Source organism: Pan troglodytes, chromosome 9 (genome assembly GCF_028858775.2).
Source record: "Pan troglodytes isolate AG18354 chromosome 9, NHGRI_mPanTro3-v2.0_pri, whole genome shotgun sequence".
Classification (NCBI taxonomy): Eukaryota; Metazoa; Chordata; class Mammalia; order Primates; family Hominidae; genus Pan; species Pan troglodytes.
The window spans coordinates 110,258,024-110,274,328 of NC_072407.2; the positions used below are offsets into that span (position 1 = coordinate 110,258,024).

Here is a 16,305-nt window from a genome sequence, read left to right on the forward strand (position 1 = left end):
AGCCCCCAAAAAAGGACATAATGGTATAAAACAAATAATATACGCTAAAATGAATTCTTTCACACTAATTTCTTTTAGCTTGAATTTTTGGCAAGGTGAGTATGTTGGCATATTCCACATAATGACAAATAAGTTTAGCACAGAAAGACATATTGGAAGTAACTTATAATAACCTTAATATTCAGTGAGTTTTCTGAGTGCTTTTATCAGAATGATTATTTAACTTTGGAAAACTTACTTGATTTCAGGCATCTAACAAAGGAGAGGAAATATATATTCTCTGTAAGAATGGCCCTAGTAAATTGCCTTAAAACTTTGCTTGAGGTGAGTTTTTGCATTTTTTTAGTAAGATCTCCACTGAAAATTTTAAAGCAGTCTTTGTTTGTTAATGAGTAATTTTTCTCTATTTCATATTTAACCACAGTTCTTTTCCCATAGGCTGATCCTTATTCAAAATGGGCCATTCTTAATGTAATGGGAAAAGACTTTCCTGTAAATGAAGTATTTACACAATTTCTTGCTGACAATCATCACCAAGTTCGCATGTTGGCTGCAGAGTCAATCAATAGGTAATGGGTCAAATATTCATGAAGTATTTGGAATGCTGCAGATGGCAGTAGAATGTCTTACATAGTAACAGCTCACAGTTGCAATATTAAAAATAGCTAACACTTGTTGAGTATATACGGTGTGCCTGGCATTTATGTTTATTCTTAATTCTTATACTTCTGTCACTTAGATTCTATTATTTCCTTCAATTTATAAATGAAAACTGTGACTTAGTGAGGTAAAGTAACTTGCTTATGCCACAGAGCTAACAAGTGGTTGACTTGAGTGAGGTGTGTCTACTATCATGTACAGGAGATATGGACTGTTTGGAAATTACTGTGATTTTATGTGAGTTTATAAAATGATAATTAGCACATTTTACATTGTGCTAATTACAATTATATTTACTTGAGTGAACATCCAGTGAAGCACTGGAAGGATTCTATCATGAGGATCTTTTATATTTGAGTACTGGAATAAACATATATTAATTTCATTCTTTTTTTTTTTTTTTTTGAGATGGAGTTTCGCTCATGTCTCCCAGGCTGGAGTGCAATGGTGTGATCTCGGTTCACTGCAGCCTCCACCTCCTCGGTTCAAGCAATTCTCCTGCCTCATCCTCCTGAGTAGCTGGGATTACAGGCGCCTGCCACCATGCCCAGCTAATTTTTTTATTTTTTGTAGAGATGGAGTTTCACCATGTTGGCCAGGCTGGTCTTGAACGCCTGACCTCAGGTGATCCACCCGCCTTGTCCCCCCAAAGTGCTGAGATTACAGGCGTGAGCCTTTAATCATGTAGTTTTTGTCATTCGTTCTGTTTATGTGATGGATTATGTTTATTGATTTGTGTATGCTGAATCAGCCGTGTGTCCCAGGGATGAAGCTGACTTGATAGTGGTGGATAAGCGTTTTGATGTGCTGGATTCAGTTTGCCAGTATTTTATCGAGGATTTTCACATCGATGTTCATCACGGATAATGGCCTGAAATTTTCTTTTTTTCTTGTGTCTCTGCCAGGTTTTGGTATCAGGATGATGCTGGCATCATAAAATGAGTTAGGGAAGAGTCCCTCTTTTTCTATTGTTTGGAATAGTTTCAGAAGGAATGGTACCAGCTCCTCTTTGTACCCCTGTTAGAATTCGGCTGTGAATCCCTCTGGTCCTGGGCTTTTTTTGGTTGGTAGGCTATTAATTACTGCCTCAATTTCAGAACTTGTTATTGGTCTATTCAGGGATTCGACTTCTTCCTGCTTTAGTTGGGAGGTTGTATGTGTCTAGGAACTTATCACTTTCGTCTAGATTTTCTAGTTTATTTGCATAGAGGTATTTATAGTATTCTCTGATGGTAGTTTGTATTTCTGTGGGATCAGTGGTATTATCCTCTTTCACATTTTTTATTGAGTCTATTTGATTCTTCTCTCTATTAGTCTTGCTAGTGGTCTATTTTGTTAATCTTTTCAAAAAATCAGCTCCTGGATTAATTGATTTTTTTGAAAGGTTTTTTTTGTGTGTGTCTCTATCTCCTTCACTCAGCTCTGATCTTAGTTATTTCTTGTCTTCTGCTAGCTTTTGAACTTGTTTGCTCTTGCTTCTCTAGTTCTTTTAATTGTGATGTTAGGGTGTCGATTTTAGATCTTTCCCACTTTGTCCTGTGGGCATTTAGTGCTATAAATTTCCCTCTAAACACTGCTTTAGCTGTGTCCCAGAGATTCTGGTACATTGTGTCTTTGTTCTTATTGGTTTCAAAGAACTTACTTATTTCTGCCTTCATTTCGTTATTTACCTAGTAGTCATTCAGGAGCAGGTTGTTCAGTTTCCATGTAGTTGTGCGGTTTTGAGTGAGTTTCTTAATCCTCAGTTCTAATTTGATTGCACTGTGATCTGAGAGACTGTTATGATTTCTATTCTTTTGCATTTGCTGAGGAGTGTTTTACTTTCAATTATGTGGTCAGTTTTAGAATAAGTGTGATGTGGTGCTGAGAAGAATGTATATTACTCTGTTGATTTGGGGTGGAGAGTTCTGTAGATGTCTGTTAGGTCTGCTTGGTCCAGAGTTCGGTTCAAGTCCTGAATATCCTTGTTAATTTTCTGTCTCATTGATCTGTCTAATATTGACAGTGGGGTGTTAAAGTCTCCCGCTATTATTGTGTGGAAGTCTAAGTCTCTTCGTAGGTCTTTATAAGAACTTGCTTTATGAATCTGGGTGCTCCTGTATTGGGTGCATATATATTTAGGATAGTTAGCACTTCTTGTTGCATTGATCCCTATACCATCATGTAATGCCCTTCTTTGTCGTTCTTGATCTTTGTTGGATGTTTGTTTTATCAGAGACTAGGATTGCAACCCTTGCTTTTTTTCTTTCTATTTGCTTGGTAAATATTCCTCCATCCCTTTATTTTGAGCCTATGTGTGTCTTTGCATGTGAGATGGGTCCCCTGAATACAGCACACTGATGGGTCTTGACTCTTTATCCAATTTGCCAGTCTCTGTCTTTTAACTGGGACATTTTAGCCCATTTACATTTAAGGTTAATATTGTTATGTGTGAATTTGATCCTGTCATTATGATGCTAACTGGTTATTTTGCCCATTGGTTGATGCAGTTTCTTCATAGTGTCAATGGTCTTTACAATTTGGTATGTTTTTGCAGTGGCTGGTACCAGCTTTGCCTTTCCATATTTAGTGCTACCTTCAGGAGCTCTTGTAAGGCAGGCCTGGTGGTGACAAAATCTCTCAGCATTTGCTTGTCTATAAAGGATTTTATTTCTCCTTTGGTTATGAAGCTTAGTTTGGCTGGATATGAAATTCTGAGTTGAAAATTATTTTCTTTAAGAGTGATGAATATTGGCCCCCACTCTCTTCTGGCTTGTAAGGTTTCTGCCGAGAGATCTGCTGTTAAGTCTGATGGGCTTCCCTTTGTGGGTAACGCGACCTTTCTCTCTGGCTGCCCTTAACATTTTTTCATTCATTTCAACCTTGGTGAATCTGATGATTATGTGTCTTGGGGTTGCTCTTCTAGAGGAGTATCTTTGTGGTGGTCTCTGTATTTCCTGAATTTGAATGTTGGCCTGTCTCGCTAGATTGGGGAAGTTCTGATAATATCCTGAAGAGTGTTTCCAACTTGGTTCCATTCTCCCCATCACTTTCAGGTACACCAGACAAACGTAGATTTGGTCTTTTCATATAGTCCCATATTTCTTGGAGGCTTTGTTTGTTCCTTTTCATTCTTTTTTCTCTAATCGTGTCTTCATGGTTTATTTCATTAAGTTGATCTTCAATCTCTGATATCCTTTCTTCTGCGTAATCAATTCGGCTGTTGATACTTGCGTATGCTTCACGACGTTCTCGTCCTGCATTTTTCAGCTCCATCAGGTCATTTATGTTCTTCTCTACACTGATTATTCTAGTTAGCAGTTCCTCTAACCTTTTTTCAAGGTTCTTAGCTTCCTTGCATTGGGTTAGAACATGCTCCTTTAGCTCAGAGGAGTTTGTTATTACCCATCTTCCGAAGCCTACTTCTGTCAATTCGTCAAACTCATTCTCTGTCCAGTTTTGTTCCCTTGCTGGTGAAGAATTGTGATCCTTTGCAGCAGAAGAGGCATTCCGGTTTTTGGAATTTTCAGCCCTTTTGCACTGGTTTTTCCTCATCTTCGTGGATTTATCTACCTTTGGTCTTTGATGTTGGTGACCTTTGTATGGGGTTTCTGTGTGGACATCCTTTTTGTTGATGTTGACGCTATTCCTTTCTGTTTGTTAGTTTTCCTTTTTACAGTCAGGCCCCTCTGCTGCAGATCTGCTGGAGTTTGCTGGAGGTCCACTCCAGACCCTGTTTGCCTGGGTATCATCCGTGGAGGCTGCAGAACAGCAAAGATTGCTGCCTGTTCCTTCCTCTGGGAAGGTTCGTCCCAGAGCGGCACCCGCCAGATGGCAGCGGGAGCTCTTCTGTATGAGGTGTCTGTCGACCCCTGCTGGGAGGTGTCTCCCAGTCAGGAGGCACGGGGGTCAGGGACCCACTTGAGGAGGCAGTCTGTCCCTTAGCAGAGCTCGAGCACTGTGCTGGGAGATCCGCTATTCTCTTCAGAGCTTGCAGGCAGGAACGTTTAAGTCTGCTGAAGCTGTGCCCACAACCACCCCTTTCCCCAGGTGCTCTGTGTCAGGGAGATGGGAATTTTATCTATAAGCTCCTGACAGGGGCTGCTGCCTGTCTTTCAGAGATACCCTGCCCAGAGAGGAGGAATCTAGAGAGGCAGTCTGGCTACAGTGGCTTTGTGGCACTATGGTGGGCTCCGCCCAGTTCGAACTTCCTACTGGCTGTGTTTATACTGTGAAGGGAAAACATCCTACTGAAGCCTCAGTAATTGCAGACGCCCCTCCCCCCACCAAGCTTCAGTGTCCCAGGTCGACTTCAGACTGTTCTGCTGGCAGCGAGAATTTCAAGCCAGTGGATCTTAACTTGCTGGTCTCCATGGGGGTGGCATCCGCTGAGCTAGACCACTTGGCTCCCTGGCTTCAGCCCCCTTTCTAGGGGAGTGAATGGGTCCGTCTCGCTGGCGTTCCAGGTGCCACTGGGGTATGAAAAAAAACTCTTGCAGCTAGCTCAGTGTCTGCCCAAATGGCCGCCCAGCTTTGTGCTTTAAACCCAGGGCCCTGGTGGTGTAGGCACCCAAGGGAATCTCTTGGTCTGCGGGTTGCAAAGACCGCGGGAAAAGCGTAGTATCTGGGCAGGAATCCACCATTCCTCACAGCATAGCCCCTCACAGCATAGCCCCTCACGGCTTCCCTTGGCTAGGAGAGGGAGTTCCCCGACCCCTTGCGCTTCCCGGGTGAGGCTACACCCCACCCTGCTTCGACTCTCCCTCCGTGGGCTGCACCCACTGTCTAACCAGTCCCAATGAGATGAGCCATCTACCTCAGTTGGAAATGCAGAAATCACCACCTTCTGCGTTGATCTCACTGGGAGCTGCAGATCAGAACTGTTCCTATGTTGCCATCTTGCTATTCCCTTGTTTTATTTTTCTCTAGCATTTATGATAACGTGAAACATATTTTAATATATTTACTTCTCCCTATTCCACTAGTATATATGTTCCTAAAGGCACTGGTTTTTGTCTGTTCTGTTCATTGTTGTATTTTTAGCACCTAAAACAATACTTGGCATGTGATAGGTATCCAATAACTGTTTTAAAATAAATGAATGTGCTTGGAAAAAAATTACATGATGCTTCAAAAACATCAAAGCTGAAAATCATTTGAGTAACTTTAAAATGTAAGCGATCAATAATAAAAGATCACTATATTGTTCAGCAGTCACATAAAGTATTAAAACTAATATTTCAGTATTTGAATATGCCGACAGTAATGTTTTCATAAACTAGATTTTGTGTCTAACTCCTCAGGTTTGGAACTGTTTTTAGTAAGACCATAATGCATTGCAAGGATTTCTAATGAATATGTTTAGTAGTTCAAGTCGTTATTAAATTTCACAGATAAAAGCAAATGTATGCTGAACTTTAAGGACTGAGGTAATATAAGACTGAATTGAATGTAATAAGGCGGCAGTGTAGTGGTGGCATTAAAAAAACTGAAGATTCAAAAAGTATAAATTCAAGAATAACATGCAAGTAGCATTCTTTTTTTTATTTTACACTTGTTAGATTTTGTCTTAGTCCCTTTGTGTTGCTATAAAGGAATACCTGAGGCTGGATATTTACAAAGAAAAGAGGTTTATTTGGCATATGGCGTCTACATCTGGTAAGGGCCTCAGACTCATGGCAGAAGGCAAAGAGGAATCAGTGTGTGCAGAGATCACATGGTGAGAGAGGAAGCAAGGGTGGAGGCGGGGAAGGCCCTGCCAGGCTCTTTTTTTAAATAACCAGCCCTTGTGGGAGGGAACTGAATAGCGAGAACTCACTCATTCCTTACCCTCAGGCCTTAATCTATTCGTGAGGGATCTGCCCCCATGACTCCGACACCTCCCATTAGGCATAACCTAATGGGGTTCAGATTTCAACATGACATTTGGAGGGGTTAAACATTCAGACAATAGCAGATATCTAATGTTCAGCTATTTTAAGAGCAGTGAGTGAAACTAGAAGAATCAGAGGAACATAATTATAAAAGCTTCGATTACTAAAAAAGGATAAAAGACAAAGTTGATTAAAGAGTTATCCTTAAATATGTGGGTGTTACGCAAAAGGTGTACTGATCAACTTTTTTCCATCACATAAAACAAAATTTAAATGGTACATAAAAACATTAACTTACCCGCTTTCAGAGTGATTAAATGTTAGAGCAGGTTGACATTGGAATCTGTGGACTCAACTAATTGGTGTTCGGCCAGAGAACGGTTTATCTTTTCTGGCTAGTTTGAGTTCAGTGCTGTTCAAATTTGGGCAATAGTTAAAATATATTTTGAGACCCTCTTCAGTTCTAGGAGAAAACAGATTTTGTATTCAAGACCTTAATACTAAGCTGCTGGTCTGAACCTCTTTAAATAAACTCGGTTTTGTTAGTCTTTAAGAAAGAGCTAGTATGTTATTATGTCTCACAGAGTGATTTATTTTTGTTCTGGAATATGCTTTGGAAAGTAGGGTTTGAAATTTAAAAATTATTTCACTTTTTGTTTGTTTGTTTGCTTGCTTGTTTTAAGATTGTTCCAGGACACGAAGGGAGATTCTTCCAGGTTACTGAAAGCACTTCCTTTGAAGCTTCAGCAAACAGCTTTTGAAAATGCATACTTGAAAGCTCAGGAAGGAATGAGAGAAATGGTAATTTTAAGTAACATGTGTTTGCTGTTATCATATGCTTGCTATGAATATCCCATAAATTACTTCACCAAGTTTGGCATAAGAGAGTTTATAATCCAGTAGTTTACAGTATAAAGCTGCTCTAAAACAACTGTATGAATTGAATGAAACTGCATTCTTTCTGGGTCACAATGGGTCAAATCATAGCAATTTCTTTTGGTTTAGCATTTTTATGGAGAAACCCAAAATTTAACTGAGTTTTTATGGAGTATAAATGGCTCCCTTTTTTATTTTAAAAATCCTTTTGTATGTGATCTGATTAAAAGCTAATTAAGGGAACAGGTGACAATGGGAAGAAACGGATTAAGGAGAAGAATCTCACACAAAATCAAATCATTGTGGTGTTTACAGTGAAACTTGTGATATTTCACATTTCTGTAGAATAATATATTTTTTATGGTAATGATTATCTTAGAGTTCAAATTTTTTCATTTATTTATGCCCTGGTTTGTTTCTTACAAGTATTTAAGGTAGTTAAATAACTGTCAAGTCTGTGATAGCAGGAAATTGAAAGGAACAATTGAAAGAATATGAGTTTAGAAAAGAATTTCAATAGATTAGAAAGATAAGTGTAAATAACATAAAATCTAATGAGATAATGTATATTATACATTTTAAATCAGCCTGTCATCTGCAAAAAGGGAAAATACTGATCTGACAGCAATTCATTTAGAAAAAGACGTAGGAAGTTTTGTATCTTGTGATTATAGTATGAATCAACATTGTATTATAGTTACCAAAAAGGCTAACTCTGTCTTACACTGCATTAATAGAAGCATATTGTCGTGAACAAAGTTAATACAAGAACTTGGATCTTTTATACTTTTTGCTTTATTTTTAGATTTTTTAATTTTTATGGGTACATAGTAGGGGTGTGTGTGTGTGTGTGTGTGTATATATATATATTTGGGGGGTACATGAGATGTTTGATACAGGTATACAATGTGAAATAATCACATCATGGAGAATGGGGTATCCATCCCCCAAACAAATATCCTTTGTGTTACAAGCAATCCAATTACACTGTTTTAGTTATTAAATGTTTCTGTATTTTTTAGAGGATAACTATAATGTTTGGTTTGGTTCTGAGTAAAGTAAAAGATTTTTAGCCAGAGTGTTATAGATCTGTGTCTTATAAAAAATGGATGAAGGAATTGACTTAGTGGAAAGCTCACATTTGTTTTTAAACATGTCAGTACTTGTGATTTAGCAAAGGTATTGGTCCTTACTCTTTCTTGTACTAAAAGACAGAACTAGGATTAGTGAGTAGGAGGTTTCTGAAATGTGTATAGCTAGTCAAAAAATCTGGAGTTCAGTTGGGATTTTATAATTGATTGTTAAACATTTACATTTTACATTACATTTTTTTAAATTTCTTTTTAAGTCCCATAGTGCTGAGAACCCTGAACCTTTGGATGAAATTTATAATAGAAAATCTGTTTTACTGACGTTGATAGCTGTGGTTTTATCCTGTAGCCCTATCTGCGAAAAACAGGCTTTGTTTGCCCTGTGTAAATCTGTGAAAGAGAATGGATTAGAACCTCACCTTGTGAAAAAGGTATATATGGATGAGTATTTTATTAGAAGCTTCCTTAGGTCACTGTGAAATAATTTAAAAAGTTAAAGCTAGATTTTCTGAGTGGCACTTATTTAAGACTAGGAAACAATTTTATTTTTTAGGTTGGGAATATTGGAAAGCAGTTATATAAAAACTATTCAAATGGTATATTTATGGTATGCACTGTTTCTTACATTCCATTTAAGAGCATTTCACAAGGCTTTCATTGTACTAACAAGAGTGAATGACTTGTCCACCAGACTGACCAGGCTTTTGGAAATAGTATTTATTGAGGGAAACACATGGAGACAAGAGCAGTATAGGTGTTTTGCCCGGTAGATTCTGGGGCAGCACATTGGGATCCAGCAGGGCCAGAAGTCAAATTTTAGAGCTATCAGGCTTTTAAGTTCAATTATCAGGGGAGAAGGACTAGGGTCCAAGCCTTATAATTACTACATCAGCACAGTATTATAGAATGTTGGCCCTATCTCTTTTCCATCACCTCAGCATTTATGGTTTAGGAAGTTCCAGGCCTTTCCATTGCAAATTTTTATGTGATAAATCAGTGGTAGGTCAGTGGACTGATATTATGCCAGTTAACATTCTACCAGCATAGTTTCCATGGTGCTTTGGAGTAAGCCAGCCTATAATCAGTTAGCCTTTTACCTCTCAGTATAAGACTTGTTCGGTGTTTCTTAAAAGTATACAAATACATTACCTAATAATCATAAGTGTTATGTATTGTTTGGATTTTTCTTATTTGGATTTAAGCCTAAGAGAAATAATTTTACTTTATATTTATTTATTTATTTTGAAAGACAGGGTCTCACTCTGTCACCCAAGCTGGAGTGCGGTGATGTGATCATGGCTTACTGCAGTCTTGACCTCCTGGGCTCAAGCGATCCTCCCAAGCCTCCTGAGTAGCTGGGACTACAGGCATGTGCCACCACACCTGGCTAATTTTTTTTTTTTTTTTTTTTTGAGACGGAATCTTGCTCTGTCGCCCAGACTGGAGTGCAGTGGCATGATCTCGGCTCACTGCAAGCTCCGCCTCCTGGGTTCATGCCATTCTCCTGCCTCAGCCTCCCGAGTAGCTGGGACTACAGGCGCCCGCCGTCACATCCACACACCTGGCTAATTTTTTATACAGACGGGCTCTTGCTCTGTTGCCCAAGCTGGTCTTGAACTCTTGGGCTTAAGCAACCCTCCCTCCTCAGACTCCCAAAGCGTTGGGATTACAGGTGTGAACGACCACTGGCCAGTAATTTTACATTAAATCTTCCTTTAAATATAACCAAATGTTGGAAACTCTTAGCATATTTTTATATTTTTATTTACTTAACATTTATTAAGGGTTTGCTATGTGTCAGATACTGTGCCAGTTGAGTACATTTTCTTAATTATTATTCCCATCTCATAGATGAGGAAATCAAGAAAAGTTGAATGAATGTTGTTTCTAGGTCCTACTCTAAATAATATTAACAAGCATTTAAATGATTTATTTTTTTCATTTTTCTTAACACATTGACTTTTTGGTTCGTGCAGGTTTTAGAGAAAGTTTCTGAAACTTTTGGATATAGACGTTTAGAAGACTTTATGGCATCTCATTTAGATTATCTGGTTTTGGAATGGCTAAATCTTCAAGATACTGAATACAACTTATCTTCTTTTCCTTTTATTTTATTAAACTACACAAATATTGAGGATTTCTATAGGTAAGTTTATACATGACATATATGAAATTTGTTTAATTTAAAATTAGTTAACAATACTTAGCAAGTCCCCTCACCAGCACCACACATACCATACCCATACACGTGTGTGTGGGAGCCTACATCGTATGAGAAGCAGGACAGCTTCTTTTAATAAGAATGTATTGAAGGGAGTCACTGGACTTCAGATCTGGTCCTAGCTGTGCCAACAACCAGCTATCTGACTTTGGTCAAACCACATAAAGACCCTCTATGCCTTGGTTTTTTAATATGTAAAGTAAGGAAGTTACACAAGGAGATCTTTCAGGTCCTTTTCAGCTTTAATATTTGATCATCTTTCCTTTGGAAAAAATTGAAGATAAATTACTAGTAGCTGGTTATTTCTGCCTTGTTTTTCTTTTCTGTTGCTTGACTATAGGCCTTTTAGTCATTACTTCTATTAGATTTAGAAACTTAATGTAAAACTTTATTTTGCTAACTTTAACTCTGTAGAAGAAAAATTTGAAAATGGAGAGGTTTTAAACAACTAAAAAGTAATGTTTAGGTATCAGGATGATGGGAAGGCATCTCATATTTGTTGAACATGCTCTGTGTTATGGACTTTGCTATGCATTTTACATGTAGTATATCACAGATCTGAGTTTCAGACTCATCCTAATAGAGTTTTCTAATAGATTATGAGTTGTATGTAGGTAGTTTCCTTTAAGAAGGATATTCCTACAAAAGTAAATTTAGGGTCCTTATAGTTCATTCATTTTGGCAAGAACAATATAGTTATATCTCTGTGTATGCGAGGGATTCATTCCAGGATCCCCCAGGTATGCCTAAATTTACGCGTACTCAAGTCACCAAGTCGGCCCTGCAGAACCCACATATATGAAAAGTCAGTCCTCTGTATATACAGACTTTCACATCCCGTGAATACTGTTTTTCTGTCTGCATTTGGTTGAAAAATATGCAAGTATAAGTTCAAACCCATGCTTTTCAAGGGTCAACTGCATTTACGTTAGTTGATTATGCAGAAGAAATAAATATAAATTCAAGTCTCCATTTTTATTTGTTTATTGTTTTGTTTTTTCTTTTTGCTAAGGGTGCTACTGAACAAGGTCCCATTTTTAAATCCCATAATTATGGTGGTGGTATGTTCTAAGCTTTCTAATTTTTTTAATGTGACTATTTAGAATTTACTTAATTTTTCCATTTATAAAATTAAAGAATGTTTAATAATCTGGATAAAGTATGATACTTTAATGCTGATGGTATTAAAACAGTTTTTAAGAACTATTTTATAAAATTTTACTTGGAAAAGTTATATATAACCTGTATTTTAAATTTTTCTATTTTTAGATCTTGTTATAAGGTTTTGATTCCACATCTGGTGATTAGAAATCATTTTGATGAGGTGAAGTCCATTGCTAATCAGATTCAAGAGGACTGGAAAAGTCTTCTAACAGACTGCTTTCCAAAGATTCTTGTAAATATTCTTCCTTATTTTGCCTATGAGGGTACAGGAGACAGTGGGATGGCACAGCAAAGAGAGACTGCTACCAAGGTCTATGATATGCTTAAAAGTGAAAACTTACTGGGAAAACAGGTATGGCTTCAATTTTTATGTACTTTTCATTCCCTGAATGATATGAGATATAACCTTTAAGTTTTAAGGCTATTTATTTGATTTATTCGTATTTATATATTGAAACTTAGCTTGTGGTAATCATTATCTAGCATAGCCAACCCATGAATTTTTTTGGTTATGTCGTGTTGTCTCCCCCTGATTGGCTTTTAACTAAGTAGAAATGTTTTAAATTAGAAATGACCCAAAAAACCATTTGAATAATTTTCTTCTGCCATTTAAAAATTTATTTTAACTGTTGTAATACACGAATGCAAACTGGTTGTTAAAGTCAAGGAATACTAAACAGTGTACAGAAAACCTTCACTCCCTCTTCAATCTCACCAAGCTTTCCACTTTTCAAGAAAAACAACCGTCCCTCATTCCTATAGTTCTCATACCCTGCTGTTTGTTTTTTTATGACACTTATTACCTTCTAACGTATGATACAATTTACCTTTTTTTTTCTGTCTTTGCTTTTGTTTTTGAGACAGAGTCTTACTCTTTTGCCCAGACTGGAGTGCAGTGGCATGATCTCAGTTCACTGAAGCCTCTGTCTCCTGGGTTCAAGCAATTCTTCTGCCTCAGCCACCCAAGTAGCTGGGACTACAGCTGCGCACCACCACACCCAGCTAATTTTCATATTTTTAGTAGAGACGGGGTTTCACCATGTTGGCCAGGCTGGTCTTTAACTCTTGACCTCAGGTGATCTTCTCACCTCAGCCTCCCAAAGTGCTGGGATTACAGATGTAAGCCACCTTGCCAGACCATAATTTACTTTTGAATTATGTTAATTATTTACCAGTCTTCTCCAGTATACATTTTTCTCTCTTTTTTTTTTTTTTGGCTGATGTATCTCTAATATATTTTGAGTAGTCATTAAATGTTTGTCAAAAGAAGGAGTCAAGTAAGGAAGGATTTAACAAGCTTCGTTTGTTTTATAATCATTTATATACATTTCCAAAATTTTTTGAAGCAACTTATATTAAAACATACATACAAATGTTTTAAGATAAAAAAGCTGTGGTCACCCCACATTTATGTATGTATTTATTTATTTTGGATATAAGTAAGGGATAAGTAACCAAACTTGGTCAATATTAGATAAACTTCAAGAGACCTTTTTTTTTAGTTTCCTAGTTATCTATATTGAACCAAGAAATGGAACAGCAAGTTCCTTAGTTGCTTAGGTGGACCTATTCAGAACTGGTTGTAAGTCTGCAGTCTGAAGGGAAATGGTGAGCAGAGGACTCCTTTCCCAAAGACAGCTGGAACAGAAATAGGCACTCCAGAGGTTATGGAATTTGAGAGAGATACTCAGCCTCTAGCCACTCCCATTCAATCTCCCAGCTTAGTCTTCTGAGCATTCTTAATCTTACTATTCTTTTCTTAATGTATTCAAACCAAAAGACAGCAATTTTTAGAGCCTGAATAGGTTTTGGAGGGAAAAGTAATTACGTTCAACCTCGATTGAAACTCTTGCCTCAAGAATGAAGAACAGCAAAAATTAAATCACAGTTTCTTAGCTTTTTGGTTAAAGATGTAAGTTAAATTCTTGGCCAGGTGCGGTGGCTAACGCCTGTAATCCCAGCACTTTGGGAGGCCAAGGCGGGTGGATCACCTGAGATCAGGAGTTCGAGACCAACCTGGCCAACATGGTGAAACCCTGTCTCTACTGGGTGTGGTGGTGTGTGCCTGTAATCCCAGCTGTTTGGGAAGCTGAGTCAGGAGAATCACTTGAACCCGGGAGGTGGAGGTTGCAGTGAGCCAAGATTGTACCACTGCACTCCAGCCTGGGCAACAGAGCAAGACTTCATCTCAAAAAAAAAAAAAAAAAGAAGAATTGTGTAAAACACACAAAGCAAGGAAAGAATGAAGCAACAAAGCCAGAGATTTATTGAAAATGAAATTATACTCCACAGAGTGGGAGTGGGCCCTGAGCAAGTGGCTCAAGGGCCTGGTTACAGAATTTTCTGGGGTTTAAATACCCTTCAGAGGTTTTCCATTGGTTACTTGGTATACACCCTATGTAAATGAAGTAGTGGTCTGTAATCAGTCTGATTGGTTATAGGAGGGGACCAATCAGAGGTACTTTCAATTTCTTATCTGCCACAGTAAAAGGGAGGGGGTTTCAAAGGGAGTAGCCTCTTGTCCTTTTGTTACTTGAGCATGGAAAGTTGGGGTTTTCCTTTTGATTTCATTCTAGGAGGTCAGCATGGATTGGCCTTAGGTTCCCTGCCTCCAGACCTTATTGCCCTGCCTCATTTACGTTAGGTTTCTTTCTTGTCACCTTCTAAAATATTTTTTGTTATTAGGAAGTATGTTTTTGAACTTCCTTATGCATTAAGTAAATTAGCCATTTATCACTGTAATTCCTTATTTGGAAAGTTGTTATATTCACCCTTAAGACTTCACAATTCTCATTCATTTAACTAAAGTGCAACATAGCAGACTTATTCTTTATATTTAGAGAATTTGTGTCTTTTGTGAAGCTACCTGTCTATAGTGGGAAGTAAATTAATGAAAAGTCCAAATCTGTTGGGGAGGGTTTTATTCTACTATTGATGAAAGGGGATGTGGATCGCAGCTAGCCTTAGAATTTGGGATGGCACTCAAGTAGAAGTCTGGGAAGAAGTTACGCAGGGAACAAAGATGACATTGTTCGCAGTCCCTGGGAATTCTTAACAGTAAAGTTCTGTAATTGAGACAGAATTCCCAAATAAAGTCAAGAGTAAAATTCAGATAGAGGAGCAGTTATACATCAGTGGGAAATTTGGTTGGCAGAAAAATTACCAGGTCATATAACTTAATGATAGACGTGAAGTCTTATTTAAAATGATTCTCTAAAATTGAAGAATTGGATTAAGGGGGCCTTGTTTGGCTGATTTTCATACTTTTTCCTCTTAGTCTACAGGTTGGCTGTATAGAAGAAAAAGGTAGAGTTATTTATAATCTTGTAAATCTTGGACTTTGAGTCATCTATTTTCTTTTACAGTCATCGAATACTTTTGGAAATAAGTTAATATATGCCTTTTGAGCTGTCTTGACGTTCAAAGATATAAAATATTAAATATATTTTAATTTTGTGCCCTTGCAGATTGATCACTTATTCATTAGTAATTTACCAGAGATTGTGGTGGAGTTATTGATGACGTTACATGAGCCAGCAAATTCTAGTGCCAGTCAGAGCACTTACCTCTATGACTTTTCAGGGTATGTACATTTTAAACTTAGAGAACTAGCTGTAACTTCACAAATTCTTAAAGAAGTTTATTGGTTGACACCTTCAATGTCTATTTCAATTTATAGACATCACTCTTTTTAAAAAATTTTCTTTAAAAATAGCCACCTTTGAATTGAGGTAATTACCTATCCTCTTTTACCATAGTCTCCCCACAGTAATTACTCTTTCTAAATTGACCACTTGGTTGGCCAACCCAATAACCTTTTCTTAGTCTTTCTGTAATATTTGAACATTGTGCCATCTGTTGGCCCTTGAAATTTTTTTCTTCATACACATTATTCCTAGTTCTCTTCTCTTTATCTAGGTCTTGCCTTTCTAGATCACCTTTTCTTTTTTTTTTTTGAGATGGAGTCTCACTCTGTTACCCTGGCTGGAGTGCAGTGGCATAATCTCGGCTCACTGCAACCTCCGTCTTCCAGGCTCAAGCTATCCTTCCTTCCACCTCAGCCTCTCGAGTAGCTGGGACGACAGACGCACATCACTGTGCCTGGCTAATTTTTTATATTTTTGGTAGAGACGGGGTTTCACTGTGTTGCCCAGGCTGGTCTTCAACTTCTGGCCTCAAGTGATTCCCCCGTGTTGGCCAACCAAAGTGCTGGGTCTACAGGCATGAGCCGCCATACCCAGCCTCACCTTTTCTTTATTGTGCTTTATTATCTGTACAATTTAATTTGGATGTGAATGTCTCTGAGTTGTATATGAACATTAGAGTTGTTTCCCTGGCTTGATTGTAAGCTACTTGAAAATATGCTTTACTTTTTTTTTTGTTTTTTTAATGTGCCCTACTGGGCTGGGCATATAAAATAGTAATAATATCTGAGAAAGTA

At 37.8% G+C, this 16,305-nt stretch overlaps 1 protein-coding gene across 1 annotated transcript in view; it reads left to right on the forward strand.

Moving 5' to 3' along the window:
• ATM (ATM serine/threonine kinase) overlaps positions 1-16,305 on the forward strand; it is a 146,150-nt gene that overhangs the window by 49,285 nt on the left and 80,560 nt on the right. Inside the window, exons 21-27 of the mRNA XM_016921933.4 lie at positions 249-324; positions 439-569; positions 7,196-7,313; positions 8,737-8,910; positions 10,456-10,625; positions 11,970-12,216; positions 15,332-15,447. Coding sequence (XP_016777422.4) covers positions 249-324; positions 439-569; positions 7,196-7,313; positions 8,737-8,910; positions 10,456-10,625; positions 11,970-12,216; positions 15,332-15,447 — 1,032 coding nt within the window. The remainder of the gene's footprint in view (positions 1-248; positions 325-438; positions 570-7,195; positions 7,314-8,736; positions 8,911-10,455; positions 10,626-11,969; positions 12,217-15,331; positions 15,448-16,305) is intronic.